The sequence below is a fragment of the Triticum urartu genome, chromosome 4A, assembly GCF_056163025.1.
Source record: "Triticum urartu cultivar PI428250 chromosome 4A, HENAU_Tu73, whole genome shotgun sequence".
Classification (NCBI taxonomy): Eukaryota; Viridiplantae; Streptophyta; class Magnoliopsida; order Poales; family Poaceae; genus Triticum; species Triticum urartu.
In genome coordinates, this window is record NC_141876.1 from 543,639,684 (window position 1) to 543,666,148 (window position 26,465).

The following is a 26,465-nucleotide window of genomic DNA, read 5'->3' on the forward strand; positions in this document are numbered from 1 at the left end:
GCCACAAATTTCAGCAAGATTTCCTTTCCCTGCAAAGGCAAAACTTTCTCCTTCCAGCCTTTCAGACGTTGGCACACTCGGTCAATTAGGTGTTGGAAGCAGTCACTTCTCTCCACCCCAACCATAGTTGGGAGACCCAAATATGTGTCGGAGAGAGCTTCAGTTAAGATATTTAATTCCTAGCAAATATCCTCTCTCACAGAGACATCAGTGTTTGGGCTAAAATAAATACTGGACTTGGCATTACTAACCATTTGTCCAGAGCTCTGACAGTAAGTTTCCAGCACCTTCTTCAATGTTTTTGCATTGCTGATTTTAGCCTTCATTAAAATTGAGGAGACATCTGCAAAAAGAAATGTGATACAGACGGCACATTCCGGCAGACTTCGGAGAGACATGTTGCAAACTAGTAGTTCCCTTAGAGCATCTCCACTAGGCCCCCCCCCAAGACGACCCCCAAGCACTTTTTTTAGCACCGGCTGCAAAAAATGGTCCCAGTCACGCCTCCATGACCTCGTTTTGCGCCGGATTTTAGCAAAAACAGCGCCGACGACCACAGGAAAAACCCAGCCCCCCAAGGGGCACTTGGGACGCCCGACGCTACTTTATGCATGGTGAAACCCCACCAGCCAGCCTCTCTCCCCCCTTTTCCTGCATTCAAAAGGAATCTGGCTCCTCTCTCTCTCCACAATCAGAACTCCTCGCTCCAACACGCCACCGAGCTCGCCGCCTCTCCGGCCCCCTCCCCGCCAGCCTCCACCGAGCCACCGAGCTCACCGCGTCTCCGGCCAGATCCCGCGGGCACTCCCATTGCTGGTCGCGGCCACCTCCTCGCCGCGCGCCGGCCGGCCTCTGCCTCCTCACCGCCGCCCTCTGATCACCGCATGCGAGAACTTGGAGCTGCCCGCGGAGTCCGAGTACTTATCCTCCTCGACGTACGCAACAGCGCACGCCTATGGCCCCCGCGCCGGCTATGGCTTCCCCCTCGGCAGCGCCGTGTCCCTCGATGAGCTCAGATCCGAGTAGCCGTCGACTAAGTACTTGCCGCCGCTGCAGACCTCGACCTCCTCGACGTCGGAGGACTCGTCCATGTCGGAGGTCGTGGAGGCGCTCCCGTCGGCGGTGGGGCGCAGCGGCACAGACGCGCGCGGTAGGTGCCCGCTCCTGTACTTCTCCGGTGGCAACATGTCGAGGCCGAGGCCGATGCCGCCCGCGCGTGGCCGGGGCGGAGGAGGAGCGCGCGTGGCCGGTCACCGAAGAAGCTGCGCGCGGGGCGGAGGAGGAGCACGCATGGCCGGGCACCGAAGAGGCTGTGTGTGTGCCGATCTGCGTGCACACGCAGGCGTTCATCGCGGGCATGCGCCTGCCGCTGCAGCCCTTCTTCAGCGACGCGCTCGCGCACTTCGGCATCGCGCCCAATGGGTGGCGCATCCTGGCCGGCTTCGCGGTGCTCTGCCACTACACGGCGAGCAAGCTTTTGCATGTTGCTGATGTCCGCGTCGACGGAGGCGGGGCCACTGCCCCGAGCTACAGGGGGCCGCGGTGAGCAGGCCGACGCGGCGGGACGAGCTGCAGGGGCGTGCGGGCGCGGTGAGCAGGCCGGCGGGGTCGACACAACTGAAGCAGAGGACCGCGGTGGGCGACCTGGCAACGGCCGCGGCGAGGAGGCCGGCGCGGTGGTGGCGGTGCGGTGGAGTGAGGGAGATGAGGTGGCGCACAGGGAAAGAAGAGACAGAAGTGCTGGGGTGGGGGACGGCTGGAAGAATCTTCATCCCCAATGTAAAAATTTCGCCCGGGCCTCGCCAGGAGGCCAGAAAAACGCCTCCTGGGGGCACAACGGCTGGAGATGCTCTTAAGACATATCTTGGCGAAATCACTAATTAAGGAGTACTCGTTGCAAAGATCAATCCAATTCTCCTGGTTGCGACAAGTGGCGCACATGCAGCGCGCCACTTGTTGCAACCTGGGAGTTTTCCCTTTTTTCGTAGATCCGTTTATTCAAAACGTTTTATCTCTCAAACCGTTCGTCCAAATCTCGAACCGCTTTCACCGTTGGGTTCCTCGCGTCGAGATCTTCAATACTAGATGTCATGTTGATAGGTTTTGACAAACTTTTTTTCACGAAAAAAACCAAACGAAAAAACTGAACCGGGAGCGCGGGTTTTTTCCCTTTCCGAAAGAGGCACGTCCGTGCCTCTCACGAAATCACAACCGTGCCTCTCGCGGAGTCAAAACCGTGACTCTCGCGGAAGAAAAAAAATGCGGTTTTTTTCGTTTTCGAGGAGGCACGGTCATGACTCTTGTGAAAGCACAACCGTGCCTCTTGCCGAAGCAAAACCGTGACTCTCGCGAAAGGAAAAACAGAAAACGCATTTTTTTCCTTTCCGAGAAGCACGGCCGTGACTCTCGCGAAAGCACAACCGTGCCTCTCGCGGAAGCAAAGCCGTGAGTCTCGCGAAAGAAAAAAAACAGAAAACATGTTTTTCCTTTCCGAGAGGCACGGCCGTGACTCTCGCGAAAGCCCACCCGTGCCTCTCGCGAAAGCAAAACCGTGGCTCTCGCGAAAGCAAAAAAAACGTGTTTTTTCGTTTTTGAGAGGCGCGGTGGCCGTGACTCTCGCGAAAGCAAAACCATGACTCTCGCGGAAGCAAAATCGTGACTCTCGCGAAAGCAAAAAAACAAAAAACGTGTTTTTTTTTCATTTTCGAGAGGCACAGCGGTCGTGACTCTCGCGAAAGCAAAACCGTGACTCTTGCGGACGCAAAATTGTGATTCTCGCGAAAGGGGAAAAAAGAAAACGCGTATTTTCGTGCAAAAATATTTTTTTCCGATTTTTTTATTGAAAAGCTAAGGAAGACCGATGAAAAACCAAAACATCAAAAAAACCGAAAAAAACGTTTAAAAAGCCGAAAACGCGTGCGGAAAAATAAGAAAACAAAATCCGGAGGAAGCGCCCAGAGCGCGACACGTGACGAATGGCTGAGAGCGCATCAACTGGCGCTGATCGTTGTGAGGCTCCCGCAGGGGAGCTCGTTCATTAGTTGCTCTCATATCTTGGGGACGGCTTTAAAACAGACGGGCCTAGGGTGGGCTTCTACAGCGAACAGGCACTTGTTTTTAGGTATAGTTATGTAATTTCGGCCCAAAACTCCTAGTCCTATCAGCCCAGCACCTCCAGATTCCAGCCCATGGTAGCACCCTCTTGGGACACTGGGAGCCCACGCAGCAGGCACTGAATCAGCTTCCTCGCCATGGACGAGCCCGTGCCCCCCCTAGAGGCTCGGCTACGTGTAGCACACCGCCCGGTCGAGGGTTGACCACCTAACGCTGTTCCACGTTCATCCAGGCCACCAGCAAGTCAGCAGCTACGGCTACGCACGCACGTAGCAATAGCCAGCCATTCTGCAGCTGCCTCTGCTCACTCCGTCACCGCCCGTGAGCCCCAACATTTGCTGCATGGCGCTGCCAAACTTACCACACCACATGCACACAGAAGCTCAGGATCCAAAGAACAGATGGCGGATGGATCGACCGGTCGATCGTATCGTCCATGGCCGACGATGCCAACACATCGCAAGGCTAGGCCGCTCTAGACAGAGAAAGAGATACAGTAAGTGAAGAGCGTGAAGGCTTCCCCTTGTCTTTTGCCTGGCCTGACACGAGAGCTGTGCATGCAATGCAAACGCAGCAGACTCGCAGACACGCAGTTACTCACACTGCAACTCGTTTCGTTTTTAATAAAAATCGGTGGCCTCGGCTTGGCGCGCCTCTGGCCGGAGTACGCTAATGATACTATTGCCGCTGCCGTCCGTTCTGGCTTGGTTGGTTTCTTCTTCTGGCCCTGCGGCCCGCGTCAGGCTTCCCGCTGCACCGTAGCAACAGTCTAAATGTAAGTGCGGCAGTGCAGCAGCATGAGATGGGCGCAGTAGATAAGACGTTTCTGTTCTGAGCTCAGTGCGTGCATGGCGCAGATTAAAGTAGCCCCCATTTCTCCCGCCAGCTCATGTTTCGGGCTTTCTTCTTCTGCGTCATCTTTTTAATTCGTTTCATGGCATGCAGTCCAAAAGCTTCATTCCAAGAGATGCTTCCGCGTCAAGCCATGGCCATGCAGCTGCGTCTAGCCTGATATACTACAAGGCCTTGAGCTGCTTTATCATTTTCGTGGTTAAATTCCTGCAGCTGCCTTATGACCTTACCAGACATGAAACTCTTCATCAAGAGTAGTAGCATAGCATGCCGCCTTGGCAGTTCAAAATCCACATCCATGGGTGGAATAATTGATTGATCTCACTGTGTTGGGTGAGAACACCCTAGACTTGGGTTGGCAGTGCAAAGCACAAACAGGATGCTAGCTAATTTGGCGAGATCAGAGGGACAGACACAAGTGGGCACCATGTCACCATCAGGCTGGTCACAATGGGCAAGAACATAAGCTAGTAACTTACACACTTCCCTAGACTATGTTACTATCTCTATAGTGGGTAGAAACATCTATGTAGTGTCATGCAACAATGTATTTATTAGGTTATAGACTCATTGTTTCTTGGAGTGTGTGATGTTCCGGTAACTTAGCTAGTTACCACAAGCACCTCTTTCTTTATTAAATATGTGTCACATAAGCAAAATTGTATTGGAGTGTGTGATGTTACCCCTAAGTTCCTTCCCATTGTGACAGCATGAGGCACCACCACCACCAGGGTCAGAGAATGGCAATGCAATCAATGTGGGTTCACTGCTCCCATTCTCGATAGGCAGACTAGGCAAAGCATTGCTAGAAACAAGAGCCGCGCCTGCATGCATACACAGGGAATCTGTTCGCTCGCCCCCTACTACATCTAGTACGTACGAGTAGCTGTTTCTTGCTCGTGCACTGTAGACGCGCACGCACGTAGCAAGAATTATTGGGCATTGGTGTACGTGCTCCGCATTCACTTCCTTCTCCTCACCTTCGTCCATGTTCTGGCCAAGCCCGGAGCCCCCTGCCTATGGCGCTATGTACTATGCATCGAGACATATCGATCCTTCAACCGGCCTTAATTTTGCTTCTGCGGCGGGCTACTATTTACGTCTTCGTTTCCAGAAATTCCACATGACGTGAACCATGGAAAGCTCCGGCGACGCTCGTCTCCATCGAACTTTTATGTCGAGAGCGATCGATCGACCGTAATTGCACTTTCCCGGCCTTCCACTCTGTTCTGTCAATTGATGATACACGTAGTAGAACAGCAGGATCGGTGTCAGCATTCCCCGAATTTTCTTTCTTTCTTTCTTCCCTCAGGGAAGGCATGCAGTTAAGGGCCAGTTATTTTGCTAGCTTCTAGAATAAGCTGAAATAAACTATCCCTACACAGCTTATTCTAGAAGCCTAACCAAAATTATTTTTTTAGAAGCCTAATAGTTAAGACTTGACTAATAGGCTTTCAAAAGAAAAAAATTGGTTTGGCTTTTAGAATATGGGGCAGCTTATTCTGGAAGCCCAAAAAAGCCAGGAAAAGAACTGGCCCTAAGTTGCTTACAGAGGGTGCACGTAAGACATCTCGACGTGCCGGTCAGAGCTACTTACTGATCATGCGATGCGCACAGTGCCACAATTACTCTCGTGAACAGGCCTGCTGTGGCAATGTGTATGTAGTACACATCGCAAGGCCCCGGTTTGTTTCTTCGACGCACACCTGGCATGCATGATGTCAACCCTGTACGCGTGCGTCGGCGCCGTTGTAGGGCATCGAAATAAATTTGGTGCGTGCCTAATAAGTCTTGCCAAAGACGTGGGCACGAGATGATGGTCAGAACGCCTACCAGACATTCGAAATGAATTGGGCTACTGTGTAGGCTTCAACATGCTCGGTCGATGTCCATGAGGTTGCAATTGCGCGCTTTCGCGCACAGTTACGTACGTACGTACCGCTTTGTTGTCGTCCTGCCGCTCGCAGCGTCCATGCATGCAGTGCAACCATGCGCTGATTGGTCTTGACGGCACACACTGCGGTTAAATTTCGTCTTTTGACCCTTTCCTGAAACCTATTTCAGATTTGATCCTAGTTTCAACTTTTTTTTGAGATCTTATCATTTGCTACCGCCAGGGACCACGACGGTAGAGTATAAGAGCATTACTAGTAGAACCCTCAAACCCTTGAACCCTCACTAACGTTTTAAGGGTCCAAAAATGATTTTTTTTGTGCACTTTTACGGGTTGAAAAACAGGGGCAAAGATTAGAACCCTCAAACCCAACACTTATAACGGAATATTCCCCACGACGTTGTCGTTGCGCGCGGGAGATCGACGGGGCGGCCGCCGGCGACGGGGGCGACTAGCAGCGGCAGTCGCGGGCGTGAGCGCGGGAGTTGGGAGGATTTTCCCCTCCCGCGCGAGTATAACCGCCAAATGAGGGTTGGGGTAGGTTTTGCTCTCCAACCCTTACTTTTGAGGATTGAGAGAGGGTTTGAGGGTTGGACCTTTAAAAAAATTTAAGGGTTTGAGGGTTAAGGGGTTCTAGTCTACGGCTTTTTTTCGACGAAAACTGTAAAAAAGCAGTTATTTTTAAGGGTTTGAGGGTTTGAGGGCTCTACTAGTAATGCTCTAACAGCCTACCGTCAAGGTCCCTAGCGGTAGGGTTGCATGCCCTACCGTCAAAAACCTTCTAAAGGCTTCTTTGATTCAAAGGATTTTATAGGATTTCTGGAGGATTGAAATCCTTAGGATTTTTTCCTATATTGGTCCTTTGATTCATAGGATTGGATCCCATAGAAATTTTTTCTATGGAATCTTTTGTACTACATTTCGGCCTTCTTTGATTTGAAGGATTTTTCATAGGAAAAATATAGAAATTCTCATTCCATAGGATTTGCTACTGTAGTGATGTTTGATTTGCAGGAACCAGTATGGAGGAATACTATTGCAATCCAGAGAAACACTGTTTGTTTCCTGTGATTTTGCATGAAGTGAAACATTGAGTCAGACCTCTTTTTTACACAAAGACCGAGGCAAGAGGGACAAAGTTGCATACCAGCGCATGGTTTCTCTACTAAATAATGCATTCCTTTGATTTCAGTTCCTGCATTTCAAACGTTCCATTTGTTTCATATTCCTATACTTTTCACTGTTTTTCAATCCTCTGTTTTACAACTACAACCCTATAGATTTCCTGTATTCTTTCTATTCCAATGTTTTTGTAATCCTGTGAATCAAAGAGGCCCTAAGTATTGACCACAACGCGTGCTCATGCCTTGGCGGTAGAGTTGTGCAGGCTACCGTCAGCCCGGTTGGCGGTAGCGATATTTCCTACCGCCAAAGTCCCTGCCGTAGGCTGTTAGACCCTACCGTCATGGACTCTGGCAGTAGTAAAAGGGTCAGATTTCGAATTTTTTTCAAACTAGAGTCAAATCTCGAATAGGTTTTAAAAAATGGTCAAAATACGAAAATTTGCCACACACTGCTGATCATCAATTCATCATGCCCGTCTCATTGGTGAGAATATCTCCGTGAGTGCAGGCATGGCGGTGGCGGCCATTTCTAATTTTACTCCTCTACGTACTACCCTATTTTGTCGAGCCATTTTTCCTTTCTTTCATGGACACCGATACACCCCGCTCGAACGCTCGATCCGCCGGTGCACGGCAGACGGCACTGTGCCAATACCGACCGCAAACGAACAAAAGCCAATGAGGTGCAGTGCAAGCCCGAGACCGTGGATGGCGCGCTTGGATTCTTGCAGGCTCATTCCATCGTCCGTCCAATTCTTTAACGATCTCGTGCATGCATTGGATCCGATCCGCTGAAGCTAAAGCCGGTCGTCAGTGGAAACAGCAATCGTCCAAAGCCTCCCACCCCCTCAAATCATACCAGATCCAACGAGGCACCCGCGCCCGCGCGCCGGCTAGTTCCAAAAGCTGCGATCCCCTCTCATCATCCGCTCAATTGTCAAATTTAAGCCGATCGCGATCAGCGCTTGACCCACCCAAACCCAACCAGAGAGGGCCCCCGTCCCAAGCTTTTTTTCCCGGCGCCCCGGCACAAGCTCGAGCGGCAGAGGCGGCCAGGCCGGGTCCGGACCCCGGACCCGGCGCGCGCGCGCACAGCGGGCCAGCGGCACAACTGCTCGCCGAGGCAGGTGCACTTATTTCGCGACAGTGGCGGTGCATGCTTGCCTGATGACGCCCTGCGCCGCGCTGCCCAAAGTCTATACGAGGCTAATTTTCACTCCCCATGCCATCGAGCGTGCGCCGCTGCTTTTTTTTTTGCGGGGAAAAAAGCGAGTAAATAAAGCAACGGCAATTACTACTCAACCTGGCGATCGAGGCGACACGGTGAAAACTGAAAGTTGGGCTGGCGTGGCGAGATACACGGGCGGGTGGCACCGATGGACAGGCGGTTGGGCTCTTTTGAGCACCGCAAAGCGCGCGACGTGACATACTACGACACGTAGCAGTGACGACCTGTGTGTAAAGAGGAGTGAGAGCAGTGGAGCATGGGCGCGGGGTACCAGGATGTTCCAGCCCAGCCCAGCTCCACACGCATCGCCCGACCGATCATAGTAGCATGATGACGACCTCAAGCCCTCACCGTCGCAGTCTTCCCTAGTAAAACCCGCGGGGCCCGGCGCCAGCCCAACGCCCACCACCCAGCAGCGCAGAGCTGAGCAGAGCACCCGCTCTTCTTCTAATATAAACGGCTTGACTTCCGTTCTAGCGGGGCCGTAGTTGCATTGCGGTCGCAGGCTTGCAGCTAGGGAGAGAGCGAGTGAGTGGTGAGGCGAAGGAAATGGAGGCGGCGGGAGAGGGGAGGAAGCTCCATCACCACGCCGGCGGCGGCAGGGCGCAGATGGAGGCGAGCCCGGAGCGCGGCAGGCCGGCGTACGCGTCGGCGGTGACGGCGAGGTCCGCGCCGGCGAGGCCCATGAGGCGGGTGCAGATCATCTACTACCTCTGCCGCAGCGGCCAGCTCGAGCACCCGCACTTCATGGAGCTCGCGCAGTTTCCCCACCAGCCGCTCCGCCTCAAAGGTAGGCATGCACTTCTTCCATCTGCACCTTCATCTGCGTCCCTGGTCATCTGTCTCTAGCCATGGCTGATGATCGATGCTCCATTTTTGTCGCCGCGAAGATGTGATGGACAAGCTGACGCTGCTGAGGGGGAAAGGCATGCCCGCTCTCTTCTCATGGTCTTGCAAGAGGTAGGCGCCGGATCGTTTATTGGACACGCTCCGTACGTATTTCTCGTGTGGTAGTAATGTGCTCATGGTCTTGCAATTGTGTTACTCTTTGATTGAAGGAACTACAAGAACGGCTACGTGTGGAACGACCTCTCGGAGAGCGACGTGATATATCCGTCCGACGGCGTGGAGTACGTCCTCAAGGGCTCCGAGATCTTCCCCGGCTGTTCTTCCGGTAATGAAAATCATCACTCTCCATCGCTTAACCACGACGCATGTAAAAGAAACAACTTCTTCTTCTTCCTAGCATGACCATGAGCGATACTGTGATAACTTCATTACTTTTTTGTTCCTTCTTCTCGTGCAAAAAACAAGCCGTCTTTTCCATCTTTTCGCCTCTCTCTGTCCCCATTGTCGACTCGTCTTCAAACGAATGGTCCAAGAGAGAGGAGCTGGTAAAAAACGAAGTACCCACAGCAGCTTCTTACACCTTGCACGTTCCGTTTCTGCACCCGCGTCGAAAGTCGCGAGGAATTTATCACCCAACGGCTCGAACGCTAGAATTCCTGCTCCTTTTTTCTCCATGGCGTTAATGCATGAATGCACGGTGGCGCCAGAAGTCTACCATGGCATGCAATGCAGTGTCCGAAGTAAAACCTGAATTTATGTGCAGCAGAAGTACAGCACCGCGGTCACTGTCCAACTAATTTTCGTTTCCCTGATCGCCAGCCGTTGCAGGGGAGCGGTTCCAGCACCTCCGCGTGACGGACAGGTCGCCGACCAAGCCCCCGCTGGCCCTCCCGCACAGCCACAAGCAGTACGTGGACGCCTACCGGGACGACGCCGGCGAGGACCCCGAGGACGACGAGCTCGGGTACCCGTACCACCGGCGTGCCGCCGCGGCTAGGCTGGGCGGGCCGAACAAGCCCGTCTCGGCCCGCACCAACCGTGGCCACCCCGTGGAGCTGCCCGTCGAGGAGACCTCGCCGCCGTCCTCGACGTCCTCCGACAAGCCGCCGCCGCCGCAGCAGGCGGGCCGCTGCGACGAGGCCGAGCCGAACAGGACCGGGTCGATGCTCCTGCAGCTCATCGCGTGCGGGGCGGTCACCGCCGGTCCGGCCAAGTGCGGCGGCCGGGCCGAGCCGAGGCGGAGCTGCGGCCTGGTGAGCCGGCTGTCGTCCCGCGCCGGCGCGGAGGACGACGACGAGGAGGAGGCGGCGGGCGGCGAGCTGAGCCGGCGGTTCGGCCGCATGGGGGCGGAGGAGAAGGAGTACTTCAGCGGCAGCATCATCGTGGACAGCGGCGGCAGGGGCACCCCGCTGCCTGCTTCCTCGCTCAAACGCTCCAACTCGTACACCGAGGAGAGGTAATCAGCTTTGCTTGCTTGCAACCATTAATCCTCCTTCGTTCGTCACGTGTAGCGCTATACATATTCTCAGTTTGAAGTACGTAGTGAGCTGCAGTAGTTTTGAACGACACTGTCGGGCGCATATGAGTTCCCATAATCTCACTCGGCTTGTCACATCGGTCACTCATTACAATTAGGGTCATGTCATGTGAACGTAGCCCACGAGGTTCGGTCTTTAGCCGTGGCAGGGCACGGAGGTCAAAAGATGAACATGCACGTCCTTGGTCCTGGAAAAACGACACAGTAGGAAAAAGCTTTCATGCATGCATGTCGTCGCGGGCAGCCAAAGCGCCAACACATTGCAGGATCCATTGGTTGGTTCACGGTTCTAGCTAGGACGCGCTACTACCATTGCAAGTACGTACGTGCCGACCATGTACTGCTCCATGGATCCTCGTTGGCGGTGTGGTGCACTGCACGTTCAGGCGCGTCACATGGCACGGCGGCTAGCCTAGCTGCGTCGTCGCGCTGCTGCAGTGTTCCGTGCACTGTGCAGTGCATGCGCGGGCCACCGCCCACTCTGCTCGCTCGATCGCTCGCTGGATCGATCGCCAGGCAAAAGTGCCTTCACATACGTGCAGACATGCTGCTAGCCTAGCCTACTGCAGTAGCTGTCATCACTGTGCTCCTAATCACGTCCAACACATGCATATGATCGCTGCTGAGAATGGTTTTGTGTTTGAATTATTCAGGGGCTCGAGGCTTGGCGCGGGGGTGATCGGCGAGGGGACGGCGGATGGGCGCATCGGAGGGGAGGAGGGGATGATGAGGGGAAGGTGCATCCCGGGCAGGAAGAGGCAGCCGCAGCACCAGAAATAGGCCGGCGCCTCGGCTTAGCTATCTAGATTAATCTCTGCTTCTGACAGAGCATGTAGTAATAGTTCCAGTAGCAGGAGTGTTTAGCATCTCTACTTGTGTGTTGTGGACCATGGGTTAGCATTGAGAGCTAGGCTTAGCATCTAGTTCGATGTTGGACAAGCCAGCACGCATGGCACTTAATTTTGGATCCTATGTCTATGTGAACGGTGAGAGTCGGTACTACTGTATCCATACGGACCGGTAGCAATGCAAGTAATCGACTGATCATGCCCGGTGTGCCTGTATTTCTGACACTGTATGTCACGCCCCCAGGCCCCGATACTACGTAACAACATCTACAGTCGGACTTCTTAAATTAACTACTGATGCCCAACCAAATCCCTCAAAGTCTCCTTAAATGCAGAAGCAAAAAATTGATCCAACCAAACCCTCAAAGTCTTCTTAAATGTTGGGACTGTTCGCCACTCCTCCACTCCTCTTATTTATCTCGTATATGTGATGAGTATGAGGAATGACCGGGCATGTCTAGTTAGTGGTCATGCGTCCGCCACATAGGATTGAACCCATCATAAAGCATCTTTTTTCTTTCTTTACTAATTTTTTTTCTTCTTTCTCCTTTATTTATCACATGCATTTGACTGGACGTATAAGAAAAAAAGTTAGGGACATGACTGAGTGGACAGATAAATAGGGAGTCAAAACGAACATGACCGAACGCTGCATTTCCAGTTTTTGGAATGGAGGGAGTAATTTACAATTTGCTTTTGCAGAGGGGCTTCCAGAGAATGGGAGTGAGGATTCAGACATGATGCATTTCCAACCTTTGGACCTCCCCTTCCTCTTTGCTGGTAAATGCATTTTCCCTCCTGCATTTACTTGGGTGCATCTTGGTGCATACTTTTTTTGAGCAAAAGAGCGCGCGCGTGTGTGTGTGTGGAGGGGGGGCTCCGATTTCATTAACGAAGGCATCAAGTCTAATTAAGTTTTAGGAGGGGTCACAGGCGTCTAAATTTAAGTTTTAGGAGGGGTCACAGGCGACACATTTGGATAAAGAGGGCGCAGCCTCCAGCAAATTAAACACAAGAAAGGAAAATCGAGCCATCTCCATGAAACGAAGTCTTCAGTTCGTCAGACGGGGAACTCCAGCTCTCCATCCCTGCGAAGCTTTGTATACCTCACTTGCTACTTGCTCGATTAGCCTTGCCCCCAGCATCAGAAGGTTTTGTCCTGTTTTTTTTTTTCCTGCAAAACATCCCAATCCACAATCCAATTGCAAGTTAATTTCACCAACTTCATGGGGTCATTGATCAATTTATCTCGAAAAATTATATCATTTCGACATTTCCAAATAGTCCAAAGAATTGCAGACGTTCCAACTAGCACAAGTTTTTTTTTCCTCTTTTGAATTTCCTAATCCAGGCGCCCAGGCAATCATCAACCCCAACCGGGGTTGTTTTTATATTGAATGAGCATTTTATCATATTCCAAAGCAGCCTTGCAGTAGAGCAAGAGAGAAAAAGATGATCCATGTTTTCATTTTGACCACAGAATACACATCTTTGATCCCCTTTCCACCCCCTTCTTGCAAGATTATCTCTGGTTAGTATACTTTTTTTTGGCAAACAGCCATAAAAACATCTTAATTCGCTGGAATTTTCACTTTCCAAAGAAATTTGTGTGGGAATCCCACATCTGTTTTAACTAACTGTTGATATAACGATCGAACAGAGAATTGTCTGTTGGCTGTCAACATCCACATTGGATGAACTTTGCCCACATACTTCTCACCCCTCCACATCTGTTTTTCAAACCCTCTCATAAAGCTCTTTTGTCTCCAGGCAAATTTCTTCTAAACTTAAAACCCTCCCATCCCATATCAATGGCCTGGGCCACCGAAATGTCACGAGTTAAGCTGATGAAGTATAGGCTTGGGTAGGCCTCTTTTAATGGTTTGGACCCTACCCACCAGTCTTCCCAGAATCTAGCGTTTTGTCCATCTCCCAATTTCTTTTTCACATTATTATAGTAAATGTCTTTGATCTGCATCAGGGCCCCCCAAAACTGAGAGTCCCCAGGTTTCTTTTTAATTTCAGATATACATTTTCCTTTTGCATACTTATTCAAAAGGATTCTGACCCACATCCCATCTTCTGTCTCTAGCTTCCAGAGCCATTTTGCTAGCAAGGCTTTATGCATATAGTCAAGATTCAATATCCCTAAACCACCCAGGTCCTTTGGCAAACAACACGTTTTCCAGTTGACCAAATGATATTTCCTTTTATCCTCATTCTCCTGCCAGACTAGTCTGGCTCTGAAGAAGCCAGCTTTTTTCCTAACTCCTACTGGCAAGGGGTAAAAAGACATCATATACATAGGCATATTTGTCAGGCAGGCCTAGACTAGGGTTACTCTCCCAGCCATATTCAAAAGCCTCCCTTGCCAGCAAGCACATCTCTTCTCTATTTTCTCAGTCATGCTTTTCCAAAATTTATTTCCTAATCTCACATTGGTAACAGGTAGTCCCAGATATTTGAAGGGAACCTCCCCTTTGCTACAAGTGAGTATTTCTTGATAAATCTCACTTTTGTTTTTGGCTTCCCAAAAAGGTATACCTCACTTTTGTGGAAGTTAATAGTCAACCCATACATTTGCTCAAAAGCTGTTATTGGTTTTCGTATCGGAATTATTTCGATTATCAGACGAGCAGGTCCATATACTGGCGTTCCTATCAGCCTCCAAGCAAGATATGCACGTCATATCTCCATTTAGAACTGCTGCCGTGATGCCTTAGAATGGAAATTCGCTGCAGCACCGTACAAATAATCTACTCCTGTCAGTGAAAATGGTGATGAGCAAATGGAACAACCAGAGAATTATTTTTTTGAAACAGAGGCACAACCAGAGAAAATAGTTCTCACGGTGTTGAGGAGAACATGGAGATGTCCGAACTCGATGACAAAGTTTCTCCTTCAACACCAGATATTTTGGAGACCGAATCTCTCCTTCAGATTAAAGGTTGCAAACAGCAAATAGAAAACATGCTGCAATTCTTTTTAAATAATCCAACTTTTTTGTCTGAATTGCGGAGTCAGATGAACCTCTCTGGCCCAAGAAAAGAGTAGCTACAACTAATATGGCAGACGAACAATCATGTTCAGATATCCAGGGAATTAACACAGTTTCAAGGAGTACTGCTTATGATACCATCTCTGATAAAGGTTTTTTTTTATGGTGGCACGTCTAGAGGAGTCGCTCGGGATACTGTAAGGTGCTATGCTCTGCAGAATGGAGACATCGTGGTATGTTTCGAATGATCTGCCTGTTTAGTTGCTGGGTGACATTATACACTAATAAATCTTTTGTTGAAATGATTGACTTTGGGAAGTTTATGGACTATGCATAAATAGTTGCAAGCTTGGTGCTATAATTTTAGTTTCACAACCATCTGCTTGATGCACGGACACTGGTCTGAAATCTACTAGGAGTACCTTACTGCATCGCTTGCTTCACTGCATCTTAATGCACCTTTATATCCGTCACGGTAGTAAGTAGCCTCCTGCAAAGTTTAGAGTTATGTCTCACCATCTTCGGTGAAATCAGCTATTACGCTTTAAGCAAATTCATGTAAATCTTTTGCACGACTACTGCAGTTTTCTGTATACTAATCATGCTTGTTATTAGTTTATATGCACTTACCTTTGGTTTGAAGTTTCTGCCAAAGACCGGCGGTATCCATACATCTGAAGTATTATTAATCGTTTCTTTCCAGGCGAGATAAGGAGCACTCAATTATTCTGAAGCCTGCAAATATGTTTCTTTCCAGGGATTGGATGATCAACAGTGATGTATCTCTGACTTGGTCACTCCCAAAGATGACTGGAGTTGATACAAATGCTTCTGTGCCTGGGGTTAGCGACCCCGGTGCTGCTCTTAATGATCAGTATGCTGTACTTATATCATATAGCTGCAATTATACAGGTGAACTGTTGGAAAAAAAAAAGAACATGCGCTTGAGGACAAGTGTTTGTTTATAATTCTGACTCCCAGCCCTTTTATCCTCTGCAGAATCAAAGCTTTTCTTTAAGCAAGCCACGAGCTGGCAACCCCGTGCAGCTAGTGATCTTATAATCTCTGTATCTTCAGAACTGTCATTACGATATCCTAGCCTGAGTGCTCGAGTTCCTCAACAAGCATCTGGTTCTTCTTCAGTTGTATCATTGAACTCAGCTCCAACCACACCAGATAGTTGTTATGACAATCTTAATGAGCCTATGAGAAGGTTTGGCTTGGGAAAACATGGAAATGGTTCTCGGAGACTAAATTCATTTGTTAGTGGCTCTCCAGAATAAAGTGATAATGGAGGAAATAGAATGAGTACTTCAACAGGCTGCACCCATTTATGGTTGCAGAATGCAGTTCCTCTAGGTATTGCTATCCACCCTCGCCGTTTTTCCCCTTCCGTCGAGTCATAGCTCGATATGTCAATACGCTGAAGAATTGCATTCTTGTGGTTAACATGGTGTGTTCCTGCACGGTCAAGCACCACTGTCAAGTTTGAGCTACTCCCATTAATAGATAGGATCATTACACTAGATACATGGCAAATAACCATAAAGGAGAGAGGTAAAATTTTCATGAGAAAAACAACATACAGAATATCACCCAGATATAGCATGGTGCCTGCCCTCAGAACACATTTTGTTATTGTTACTGTTTACTACCTGTCATAGTCTGAATCCACCAGATTCATCAGATTAAATTTTGAGATAGTGTTCCATGGCAGGATCGGACGACCAAACCTCTCAAGCATGTCATGTATTTTGCAGCTGATTCACGCCATGTATCTTTGCACCACAGATCTTGCGTAGTACTCCCTCTGTCTCATAATATAAGAGCGCTTTTGACACTATACTAGTGTAAAAACGCTCTTATATTATGGGACGGAGGGAGTATATATTAGGGTCAGTTCTTTTGATGGCTTCTAGAATAAGCTCAGTAGGTACCCGTTAGGTACCTTACCCAGCTTATTTTAGAAGACCAAAAAAACTGACCCTTAGAGCACTCATTGAAAATACACGCACTTCCGCCATTCAGCGGGAAGGTCATAGTAGGAAGTAGTAGTGCATTACTCTATGTCTTATGTCTGTGGCTCAACCTCTGCGTGAGTGGGAGTCCAAGTGTGCAGCTGATCATTTGTATTGGATGTTGGACATGGAAGCTCTTAGGGCAGTATCCGAGAAACGAGCCAGCCAGATAATGGTATTTGTGCTGAACACGATGGTCTCCGCATGAACCAGAGAATATGAGACAAAGCTTTTGTGTTGGCCAGGTTCACACATATATATATCCATTTGTAAACAGAGTGGTTGGGCAGGCTCGTCGAAAAACCTGTAATGTTGTGCTGCATAGTTTTGACATCATTTTTGTGTTTTTTCATTCTTTTTGTTACATGTAAATCTGACGCTTGGTCTTGTCTTAGTTGGTGGGAAGATGTATCATGTTATGTATCGGAAAATGAGAAAGTTATCTCTGCTTTCGTTCCTTTTTGTTGGTAATTTAGATCAGCTGTTCTTGGCAGCTGATATGTGCTGCGTTTTGATACAAGTTGGAAGGCAAGGGAAGCAAGAAGGTCCGATTAATTGGCTTTAGGACAATTGAATACTCCGCATATAGTATCCGTTAGTCGTCCAAGTCCACCAGAAGGGTGGCATGTTGCTACACCTAGTGCTCGGTGCGGGCTGATGCGCGCCCGCACATGAGCTGATCGGCGTCGAAGTTGCACCAAGGTCATGACACATGCAAAGGAACGGAGCGGAATGGCGAGCAACCTCGGGTCCTATGGCGATTGGAGGTAAGAGCATCTCTAGCCGTTCGGCCCCCCAGGGTGCTAAAAAGGGGCGGTCTGAGGGCGAACCGGCGCTAGTTCGGCCCATGGGGCGACCTAGCTTCCAGTCACACCCCCAGGCGCTGCCCTCAAGACGCGAAAAATTTAAACTTGGTCGTTCCCGCTCATAAAAGACGCCATAAATCGGGCGATCGCAACCCACAGTTCGGCGTACAAAAAATAGAGCGGCAGAAGTTCGCGTGCGCATCACTCGGCGGGCTCTGCCCCAGGCGTCGGCGGAGTTGGCGTGCGCGGGCTTGTCGGTGTCGGCGCGGCTTCGGTGGTGCTGGGCGTCGTGGAGGCGTCGTCTCGCGGGCTTGGCATCGGCGTCGGCGTCGGCGTTGGCGTCGGCGTCAGCGGCCTTGTCGAGGGAAGCTGGTTCAGGATGAGGCCGCGCTCCGCCAAGTACCATGCCAAGAACTCGGCCTTGATGCGGTCCCAGTACGTGTCGACGCTCTGGTTCGTGTCGGTCATCGGGTCGAGGCAGACGACTTTCCATACTTCGGCGAGGCATTCCTCCTCCTTGGACGCCCACTTGATGCGCGGCTCGCCTGTCCTGACCACCCGCTTCTTCTTGCGCCCCTTCGCCGTCACAGGCGTCGGCTCCTCCTCCTCCTCCTCCTCCCCCTCCTCGTTGTCCTCCTCCTCCTGCTCCTCCTGCTCGTCCTCGCCGTAGACGTAGCCGAGCTCGCCGTCCATGCCGCCGCTGAGATCAACCACCTCGTCCTGGGTGACGAACCCGGGAGATGCGGCGGCCGCGGCCGAACCTGTCGCGATGATGTCGTCCATGTCGGCCTCAGTCTCGTCGGTGTCGCCCAGGTGCGAGAAGGGCAGCGGGCCACGGCGTAGCAGGGGCGTCGGGGAGGAAGCGTAGACGGGCGGCGAGTAGTTGTATGGAGGGTACTGCACGCCGGCGAAGGCGGGTGAGGGCGTGCGCTGGACCGGGTATCCATGGGGGAAGGTGACGTTTGGGTTGAACCCACCGTGCGCGTCACCGTCGGCGTAGTCCGGCGAGGGCGATCCCCATGGTTGCGGAGAGCCGACGCCTTGCTGACCCAGGGCGCGTACTGGGCGTGGCTTCCGGGTGGATTCATCATCCCCACGCGAGCCGCCTCGGCCTCGATTTGGTCCGCCGAGGCAGTCGCAGCCGCGCGCGTCGCGTTGTCGCGGGCCTTCTTGGCGATGGCCCTGTTCCGCCGGTCGGTGGTGACAGCCTCCCGCTGCTGAACTTCCGCCCTCCACTCGGCGTTTGACATGCCCGGTGACTTGGTCGGCGGCGCCCTCGGCTTCCTCTGCTTCGGCTGGGTGACGGAGGCGGTCGCGGTTGCCGCCGCGCGGGGGGCGACGTACTTCTTCGGTGGCATGCCGGCCGGCTGGGAGGAGGAAGGCGAGCGGGAGGGAGATTGGCGGGAGGAAGAAAGAGTACGGGAGGGAAGTGGGGAAAATGTGGGAAGAAACGGCGGGAAGAGGCGCTCGCCTCGCCAACAAGGCGGACCCACGCGCCCTTTTTGCTTGTGCCGGCGCTCCTCAGGAAGCCGGGTTCGGCCTGGATCCGCCGGCACCAGTTTCGCCCCGAGCCGCCGAAAAACGGGCTTCTAGAGGCATGACTGGACTATTTTTTTGACGCCGGCACGGTAAAATCGTCTGGAAAAGACCTATTAGGGGCGCGGCTGAAGATGCTCTAAGCGGGTGACGATCGAAACAGTAGCCCAAAGGGCTCAAGCACTCTGCCGTGCAGCGGATGATCCAAATGTCACAACTCAGAAGTCGTGCCTATTCAAGATAAGCAAATCAAGCTTTCTGGAAATCAACCATTCTATTCAACTTCCTCCATATATTGATTGTAATAACATTTTATATTATAGAACAACGTAGTATGTAGTAAAATAACGGGGATTTTGATTTCTTGCCACCACTTACTTTGGACTTTGACAATTTGCCACTGTCTACTTTGTAATTGATATTTTGCCACTTCTTAGTTGGAACTTTGAGGATTTGCCCTTGCCCATGTGAAATCCCGAACCTGCCCATGTTCTCGATTGACCGAGTCGATAGATGAGCTCTTCATGTCTGTTCGTTCCTGTCTCGCGGGCGCAGAACTGCTATATTGATTGCTCCCGCTCCAAGCGCTGGGATTATGCATTGCATCAGCTGCCGTTCGTTCAGCTTGTGTTCTACGTGGCCGGCTAGTGCGGAGGCACGAGGCGTGAGCAACACTAATAGCACTACGTGCGGCAGCGGCGACCAGCAGCAGCTGCTATACCACTAGTACACGGGCAAGCAAGAGCAGCATGGGGCAGGCGGGGTGTCAGTGGCGAACGGGTCATTGGCAGCCTGAAGCACTCGCGCGCCGGGCGCCGTTCCAGCTCCCTAGCCGCTGCGGTGCGCTCGGCTATGCGTGGTTCAGGGACGCCGCCGATGGGACCATGTGGGCTGGACTCGACTGATGAGCAGCTCCCACCTGCACTCCTCCACCGGTTATCTGCAGGGCCACCCGGTAGCAGCAGGGGTGACGGCGGCGGCTGAGTTATGAGTTAGGGTTCATCTCGATTTGGTGAGGAGGATGTGTTATGTGTTTCAGTCAAACAGGTAAAAGGGTAGTTTTGTCCTCTGCTTTGTGCACTCCATTTGTCTTTCATTTACAAAGATTATTTTTGTGTTGAAAAGTGGCAAAAAATCAAAATGCAAACTAAGAAGTGTCATCAGATCAATTTCAATGTAATGAGTGGCAAAATGTCAAAATCCAAAGTAAATGATGGCAAATAATCAAATCGCCCTAAAATAAAAGAGCAAGGATGATAAATCAAATCTAGCTTTGCCCATCCATGCGAAGTGCTACAAACGCACTTCAACTGTTTCGTACGGACATGCAACACTACTAGGATATATTTAGATCAGTATCATTAGTCATAAGTCATACATTGAAGCATAACATACACTTCACCTAATTCAACTGGACAGACAGTTCAACAGGTTCAACTAAACAGAGATTTCGCTACTACTTCAACAGGCTCAACATATCACACACAGGAGTACTTCACAAGCAGCAGCTATGCAAGTACCACTGGAGCACTGCATAACAAACGGACACACGACAGACACACACGATGACTCTAGTACCAGCAAAGCAAGCACAAACATCATGGCCTCTACTTCACAAGCAGCAGCTACCCAAGTAGCAAACAGACACGCGACACACAGCTGTGACTACTTCCAGCAAAGCAAGCACAAACCCCATGGCCCCTTCATCCATAAGACAAAAGGAGAGACCACGCCACCGTTACCTCCATCTCACAAGAGCCAACCTTGAGCATTTGGTGGCTCCTACCAGATCTCTTGGGTGTGAAATAGATGTCGTCACTAACTACATCCTCTTCATCATTGGCAGGGTTTGCTTCCACCAAGACTTCAAGCTTTCCTTTGCTTTCAACGCTAACGACGCGACGAAAAAGCTTGACATGCCCATCATCCTTAACAGGTAGGACCTCATCAACCTCAAATCCAAGAAGCACAACTTCCATGTCATTGATGCTAGCAGTAGACGCAGTAAATAGGCCTCCATGGCCATATGGCCATTCCCCATGTTTGACTTTGACACTAATTGTAGCCTCCACGGAATGAATAATGTGGGCCACAGTTATCTGCAACGTGCTAAGCCTGCCAGCCAAATCTCGTTGCATGACGAAGGAGTTAAAAGGGACAATCTCGATGTAGGCATCAGATACGTAGCTAAATTCTTCATCACCAGAATCTAGCTTGAGTTTTAACTCAACCTCGATATATGAATGATGTACCGACAACACAACAGCACGGGAAGGACCGGTGAGAGGTAAATACGGACTCTGCATATAATGGGGCAATAATCATTATGAGAATTCAAAATAATTATGCTGAATGCTAGCCACACAACATCAAGATTAGTTCAGATATAAAAGGGGAAATCAGTAGCATCCAATCTGATGTCGATCAACCATCTTACTGAACCCACATCTTCCTGTTATCTGAAGGCATATTGGGCCAGACATACTTCGAGTACTAATTGCCACATTCTGAACAATGCATAACGCAGCACCAAAGGTCAGTAGAAAATATGGACTAAACTGGGGCAGACATTTAAGTGTTCAACACAGCTATTGAAACCACAGGTAAGCAAACACTATATAAGAGCTGACATTTCAAAACCTTCAAAAAGAAGCATGCATTCTACTGCAATAACTGAGGTGGAAACTTTAAAAATTGACTATCGTGCTTCTATTTGCTGTCCACGAAGCATGAGGTTTACAAGAGCTTGCACGTTACTGACCTTACATTATGAAATTTAATCAAAATACAGGTAGGAGATAGCACATGTTGGCAAATTGTATCATTATTGGAAGTGTTTACAAAGAGCATGTGATATAACCACAGGATTGTTGCTTAGATGCCATAAGATTTTTAATTGAGATTTTCAACCAACCACAAGATACATGCCATGAGTTCTCCAGTTCAAATTATATAATAATTCATATCTCTTTGTTAGTTGTAGGGCATGCTTTTCAAGAATACTCTATGGTTGAAAACGTTAACTGCAGACAGGAGAAAGTGGTATTTTTGGAGAATATATACGTACATCCTCGTAGAGGATTTCACAGTTATCCCTCTCACAATCAAAGATGATATTGCGATTGCGATCAACTGTGTCGCGTGCCGCAATCTTGCCATAGAGACTAAGTGGCCAAGATATCCCCTTCTTTACTCCAACGACTTTGACTGAAAAAATCTGAAGAGTCTCAAGTGGGCCAGCGAGGTCACATACATCATCAGTGAATCGCATGGGAGGGATAGAAGCTGCATCGTTGATAAACAAAGTAGTTAGCAATAAAAGATTAAAATTAACACATTATGCCATATTAACAAAAAAACTTGGAAAAGAAATTATAGGGAGTGGTACGATATCGACTCTGATGGGCCTACATAAAAACGTTGGTCGGTGTAGGCTTGATACTGATACATGGGCTATGCATAATTGGGTTCAGATTTTTTTAAATACTGTAACCTATACGATAGTATGAACTCAATTACTTACCCGTATCAAATACTCAGATCCGAGCACACACAAATCCAGGACTAAAATGCTCTTAAATACTCCAAACTGTAACAAAAAAACTTGGAAAAGAAATTATAGGGAGTGGTACGATATCGACTCTGATGGGCCTACATAAAAACGTTGGTCGGTGTAGGCTTGATACTGATACATGGGCTATGCATAATTGGGTTCAGATTTTTTTAAATACTGTAACCTATACGATAGTATGAACTCAATTACTTACCCGTATCAAATACTCAGATCCGAGCACACACAAATCCAGGACTAAAATGCTCTTAAATACTCCAAACTGTACTGATACTCCGAGTAGCTGGAACATACACGTCGTACCAATACTAAGAAATGCAAACTGTATTCATACTCCAAACTGCAAACAAAGGGGTTGTTCAGAAAGGAGGGATTCCACGGGAAAACTGTAGGACCTCAGTTTCCATAGAATTGATTTCCTACAGGGCGTTCGGAACACAGGATTCATGGGAAAACTTCCTTCCCTGCAGGTTTGACAGGAAAAGAAAAAAAATGTCTGAGCTCTTTCTTCCCTGACCTTCGCATAGGAAGGAGGCAGAAACTGCTGCTGCTACTTAACTCCACGCTGTATCCATGCTACTGACAGTCGGAAAAACTTGTTGGTGGAGCCCATTTTCTAGATTCCTACATATTTGTAGGTGCAGCTCTACTAGGCAAGTTCAGTGCACTCTTTTCTTTAACTCATATTATTCCTATGTCATGTTCTCTTTTATAATCCTTTGTTTTGCACTCCTTGGAAACCACCTAACATACCTTTCCTATTCCTATTAATACCATGTTCCTACATTTTTCTAATTCTATGTTTCCTAAAGGGTGTTTAAAATACACATAAACGAAAAAAGCTGAAACATTAGGCATTAGGTCAATGGCAAGTATTATAATATTATAATCTTCATTTTCCACATAAAAATATGTATATAAATCTAGCTGTCCAGATCTCGGTAAAGAATCTGATTAGATGGATACAAATCATGCAGAGGACAAATAAGTAAGAAAATGGTTACACAAATACACGTGGTGGATAAATAGTTAAATACCTTCAATCAGAGGAAGGGGAAAATGTGTTACAAATATGTATGTATATGTATGTATGTATGGAAAGCACATTATTTGGAAGGTACTAGTGATTATTAAGTAGAAAATGCATTAGCGGGTTATATGTATATATCGTACGCTCCAGCCCACAGCAGAACGAGCGGGCTCTCTAATTACCCAGCCAACCAAAAGTCCACCCAAAAAAACTGCTCTAGCGTCGCTCGCCTCCAGGCTGAAGATCAACCGTAATGAGCTATCTATCTATGTTAACCAAAGCACATTTTGTTACAAGGGATTGACCCACAGAACAATAGTAAATTGAGACTAACTAATAGTAAAACTCGTTTGCACATTAGTTTTCTGCATGGCTAATTGGTACGTAGCACTTTTGTGTGTGGCTAATAAATATAGCGGTCGCAGATTGTAACATGATTACTGTTCCCAATGCAGACACGTCTTATGCTCAATTATTTTATGTGTTGCATCCTGGTAACTAAATAGGCAGAACGATTAAAGGGCAGAGGAGTGATTCGTGACAGCCGGTGATAAGATTACCATTTTCAATATGTACACGTCTTTCAGTGTTTTTTTTTGCATGGCAGCCTCGTAACAAAAGTACCATATTAATGGTGGAATGGTGTGTGCCAGGCGTAACAAGAATACCAGATTACGAGCACGCGAGGGAGAGTCCAAGAGTGGTTTGTGGCAGCCGGTGACCGTTTTAATTTCCTTATATGATGTTTGCTAGGATTTTTCCCAAGATCAGCCTAGCGCGCGATTAATGGTAATATTTTCTCTAACCATAGTAATATTAAAGTGATGCATTACTAGCATGGCCGCCACATGCATGTGAACGATAAATGAAGCATGTGTAGTAAAACTAGTACCAAGTAGTAGTAATCCAATAGCAATTGGTTTGTTACAATTTCCACTTTAACATGTAAGACCATATATTAATACAATTACCACATAGTAGCTAATAGTAATCGGTTAATTCCAAAGTCGTAACACAATTACCATCCAAAAATTACCATCCAACTGATGGTTATCTCCCATCTGCCCAATTTAAATTACAAGGCCCGAGTAGACAGGACTGTGGACCAGAGGGTGGAGCAGGTAAACATTGTAATAAGGTTACTATGGTTGCTATATTACTAGGGGCAAAAGAAAAATACTAATCAAGTGGAGCAGAGAACCAGAGGGTCCAGCCCGCGACCAATTTAATTCATTTACTATCCTCTGCCATGCCTTTTACTAAAGGGTGGAAACAAAATCTGTTGTTTGGACGAAGCGGCTCAACCAGCATGGCCAGAGCGCAGATTAAGGATTTTGTGCGCACGCATAGTATAGCGCCACCGTCAACGAAGTAATGTAGAATTCAAAATAAACCCAATAGAAGTTTGAAGCAATAATATTATAACTACCATGACAAGTCAAAACTGTACAATTTACATAATGTAATAAAAAATACATATAGAAATTTTTTATTTCAATTGGTACTACAGGGGCTGATTGGTACAAGTTAAAATATGTATAGAGATTTATTATTTCAATTATTATACAGAGGCCTGTTTATACAAATTTGGTGTGGCTCTGATGGAACAGGACCATTTATTGGACAGGCATGAAAGGGGCAAAATAGCTGGGAAACCTAAAAAATACATGGAGATAACCAAAACTCAAAGAACAAAATGCATATGGGGGAGTTCAATACAAATAAAAGTTTAACTTGGATAAAATTAGATCAAAGTTTAGCCATGCAAGGATAAGACTGCTTACTTGTGGTCTCGTAGCAACCATATCGTGGGCCAGCAAACATTGAATTCCAGAAATTTCGATGAAGATCGTAGGCATTTGGTTCAGAGAGGGCCTCCTCCGGAAGCTTGTTCTTACCCTTTCGCCTCCTCGGCTTTTTCTTCAGAGAGCTCTTCTTCAACTCGTCCTGTACTTTTTTCTTCAGAGAGCTCTTCTTCAACTCGTCCTGTACTCTTTCCCTGACAGCCTGAATCATCTTGAGAGCTTGTTCCTCTACTGTTTCGCTGGCAGTAGTCTGAATCTCCTTGAGAGCCTGTTCCTCCATTTCCACAGTAGCCTCTGCCTCTTTGAGAACGTGATCCATTGACAGTCGCATACCTCTGGACCTTGCAATTATTCTGAGAGCCTCTATCTCAATGAGAACCTGTTTCCTTGTCATCTTCTCACCCATACGACTACTGAGGAAAAAATACCTCCTCAGAGGATTACTCGGCCACCGCTGAAGTACCTCCTCCCCAACATCTATCAATAGTGTCGCAGCTAGCATCTCAGATATCAGGTTTCTCAACAACTCCAGAGGCATGTCCTTCCTTTGCAGATCAATCCGCAGCTTCTCAGAAAACAGATTGCTCAATACCTCCTCCGCATCCGCCGCTGATAGATGAGGTCCCTCGTCCGGATCCGCCCCTCGTAGCTCAGGTCCCTCCTCCGGATCCGCCCGCAGCTTCTCAGAAAACAGATTGCTCAATGTCTCCTCCGTATCCGCCGCTGATAGATGAGGTCCCTCGTCCGGATCCGCCCCTTGTAGCTCAGGTCCCTCCTCCGGATCCGCCCGCAGCTTCTCGGAAAACAGATTGCTCAATACCTCCTCCGCACCCCCAAAGAAGTAGATCAGGTCTCTCCCCCGCACCCTCCCTTGTACCTCAGATCTCTCCCCCGCATCACTTTGCACCTCAGGTCTCTTCTGCGCCCGCCCGCCTCGTACCTCAGGTCTCTTCCCCGCCGCATCCATCTTCAGCTTCTCACCGCCAGCCGCCCGCCCGCTCTGTTTCTTTTCTACCGAAGGAAACCCTAGTTCGATGCGTTTGGCTGGGGTTCGGGATAGTATAAATAGTACTGTACCACGCAAAGCTGGCCAAATGGGCCGTGCCATCTGGGCCGGCCCGTTAGCACGCCTGCATGGCACGGCCCAGGCACGAGCTAAACGGGCCGAGCCCGGCATGTGGCACGCCAGGGGCCGTGTCTGGGCCTGGAGGCTGGGCATGCGGGCCAGAACGGTGCTTTATTTATTTATTTCTAG

The 26,465-nt window shown here is 49.0% G+C and overlaps 2 protein-coding genes and 1 pseudogene across 5 annotated transcripts; 2 read left to right on the top strand and 1 right to left on the bottom strand.

Annotated features, from left to right (window-relative positions):
* Window positions 1-8,590: 8,590 nt before the first annotated feature.
* Window positions 8,591-12,188, top strand: LOC125552662 (protein SOSEKI 2). 2 transcript variants are annotated; one of them, XM_048716291.2, is made up of 5 exons: window positions 8,591-9,002; window positions 9,103-9,172; window positions 9,271-9,386; window positions 9,881-10,517; window positions 11,252-11,645. In XM_048716291.2, exons 1-5 carry the CDS (start codon window positions 8,762-8,764, stop codon window positions 11,376-11,378), a joined length of 1,191 nt encoding a protein of 396 aa, XP_048572248.1. In that variant the 5' UTR covers window positions 8,591-8,761; the 3' UTR covers window positions 11,379-11,645. The 2 variants fall into 2 exon arrangements, with proteins under 2 accessions (XP_048572248.1, XP_087374961.1); XM_087518835.1 differs by lacking the exon at window positions 11,252-11,645 and adding an exon at window positions 12,149-12,188 and having other exon boundaries at window positions 8,592-9,002.
* Window positions 12,189-12,307: 119 nt separating this feature from the next.
* Window positions 12,308-16,858, top strand: LOC125554135 (uncharacterized; annotated as a pseudogene). The gene is made up of 3 exons (XR_015601562.1): window positions 12,308-14,677; window positions 15,148-15,356; window positions 15,444-16,858. The product of XR_015601562.1 is annotated as an uncharacterized LOC125554135 (transcript).
* Window positions 16,859-20,126: 3,268 nt separating this feature from the next.
* On the bottom strand, window positions 20,127-26,242 carry LOC125552663 (uncharacterized). Of its 2 annotated transcripts, XM_087518836.1 has the most exons (4): window positions 26,031-26,242; window positions 25,190-25,802; window positions 21,872-22,089; window positions 20,127-21,104 (listed from the first exon to the last, which is right to left on the bottom strand). In XM_087518836.1, exons 1-4 carry the CDS (start codon window positions 26,175-26,177, stop codon window positions 20,508-20,510), a joined length of 1,575 nt encoding a protein of 524 aa, XP_087374962.1. In that variant the 5' UTR covers window positions 26,178-26,242; the 3' UTR covers window positions 20,127-20,507. The 2 variants fall into 2 exon arrangements, with proteins under 2 accessions (XP_087374962.1, XP_048572250.2); XM_048716293.2 differs by having other exon boundaries at window positions 25,190-26,242.
* Between the last annotated feature and the right edge of the window lie 223 nt (window positions 26,243-26,465).

Coding starts and splice junctions, on each gene's coding strand:
- LOC125552662 (XM_048716291.2), top strand. CDS start 8,762: ATGGAGGCGGCGGGAGAGGGGAGGAAGCTCCATCACCACGCCGGCGGC. Junction 9,173..9,270: donor TTCTCATGGTCTTGCAAGAG/GTAGGCGCCGGA, acceptor CTTTGATTGAAG/GAACTACAAGAACGGCTACG. Junction 10,518..11,251: donor AACTCGTACACCGAGGAGAG/GTAATCAGCTTT, acceptor TGAATTATTCAG/GGGCTCGAGGCTTGGCGCGG.
- LOC125552663 (XM_048716293.2), bottom strand. CDS start 26,177: ATGGATGCGGCGGGGAAGAGACCTGAGGTACGAGGCGGGCGGGCGCAG. Junction 22,090..25,189: donor TGGTTGCTACGAGACCACAA/GTAAGCAGTCTT, acceptor TCAACGATGCAG/CTTCTATCCCTCCCATGCGA. Junction 21,105..21,871: donor GTGAAATCCTCTACGAGGAT/GTACGTATATAT, acceptor CATTATATGCAG/AGTCCGTATTTACCTCTCAC.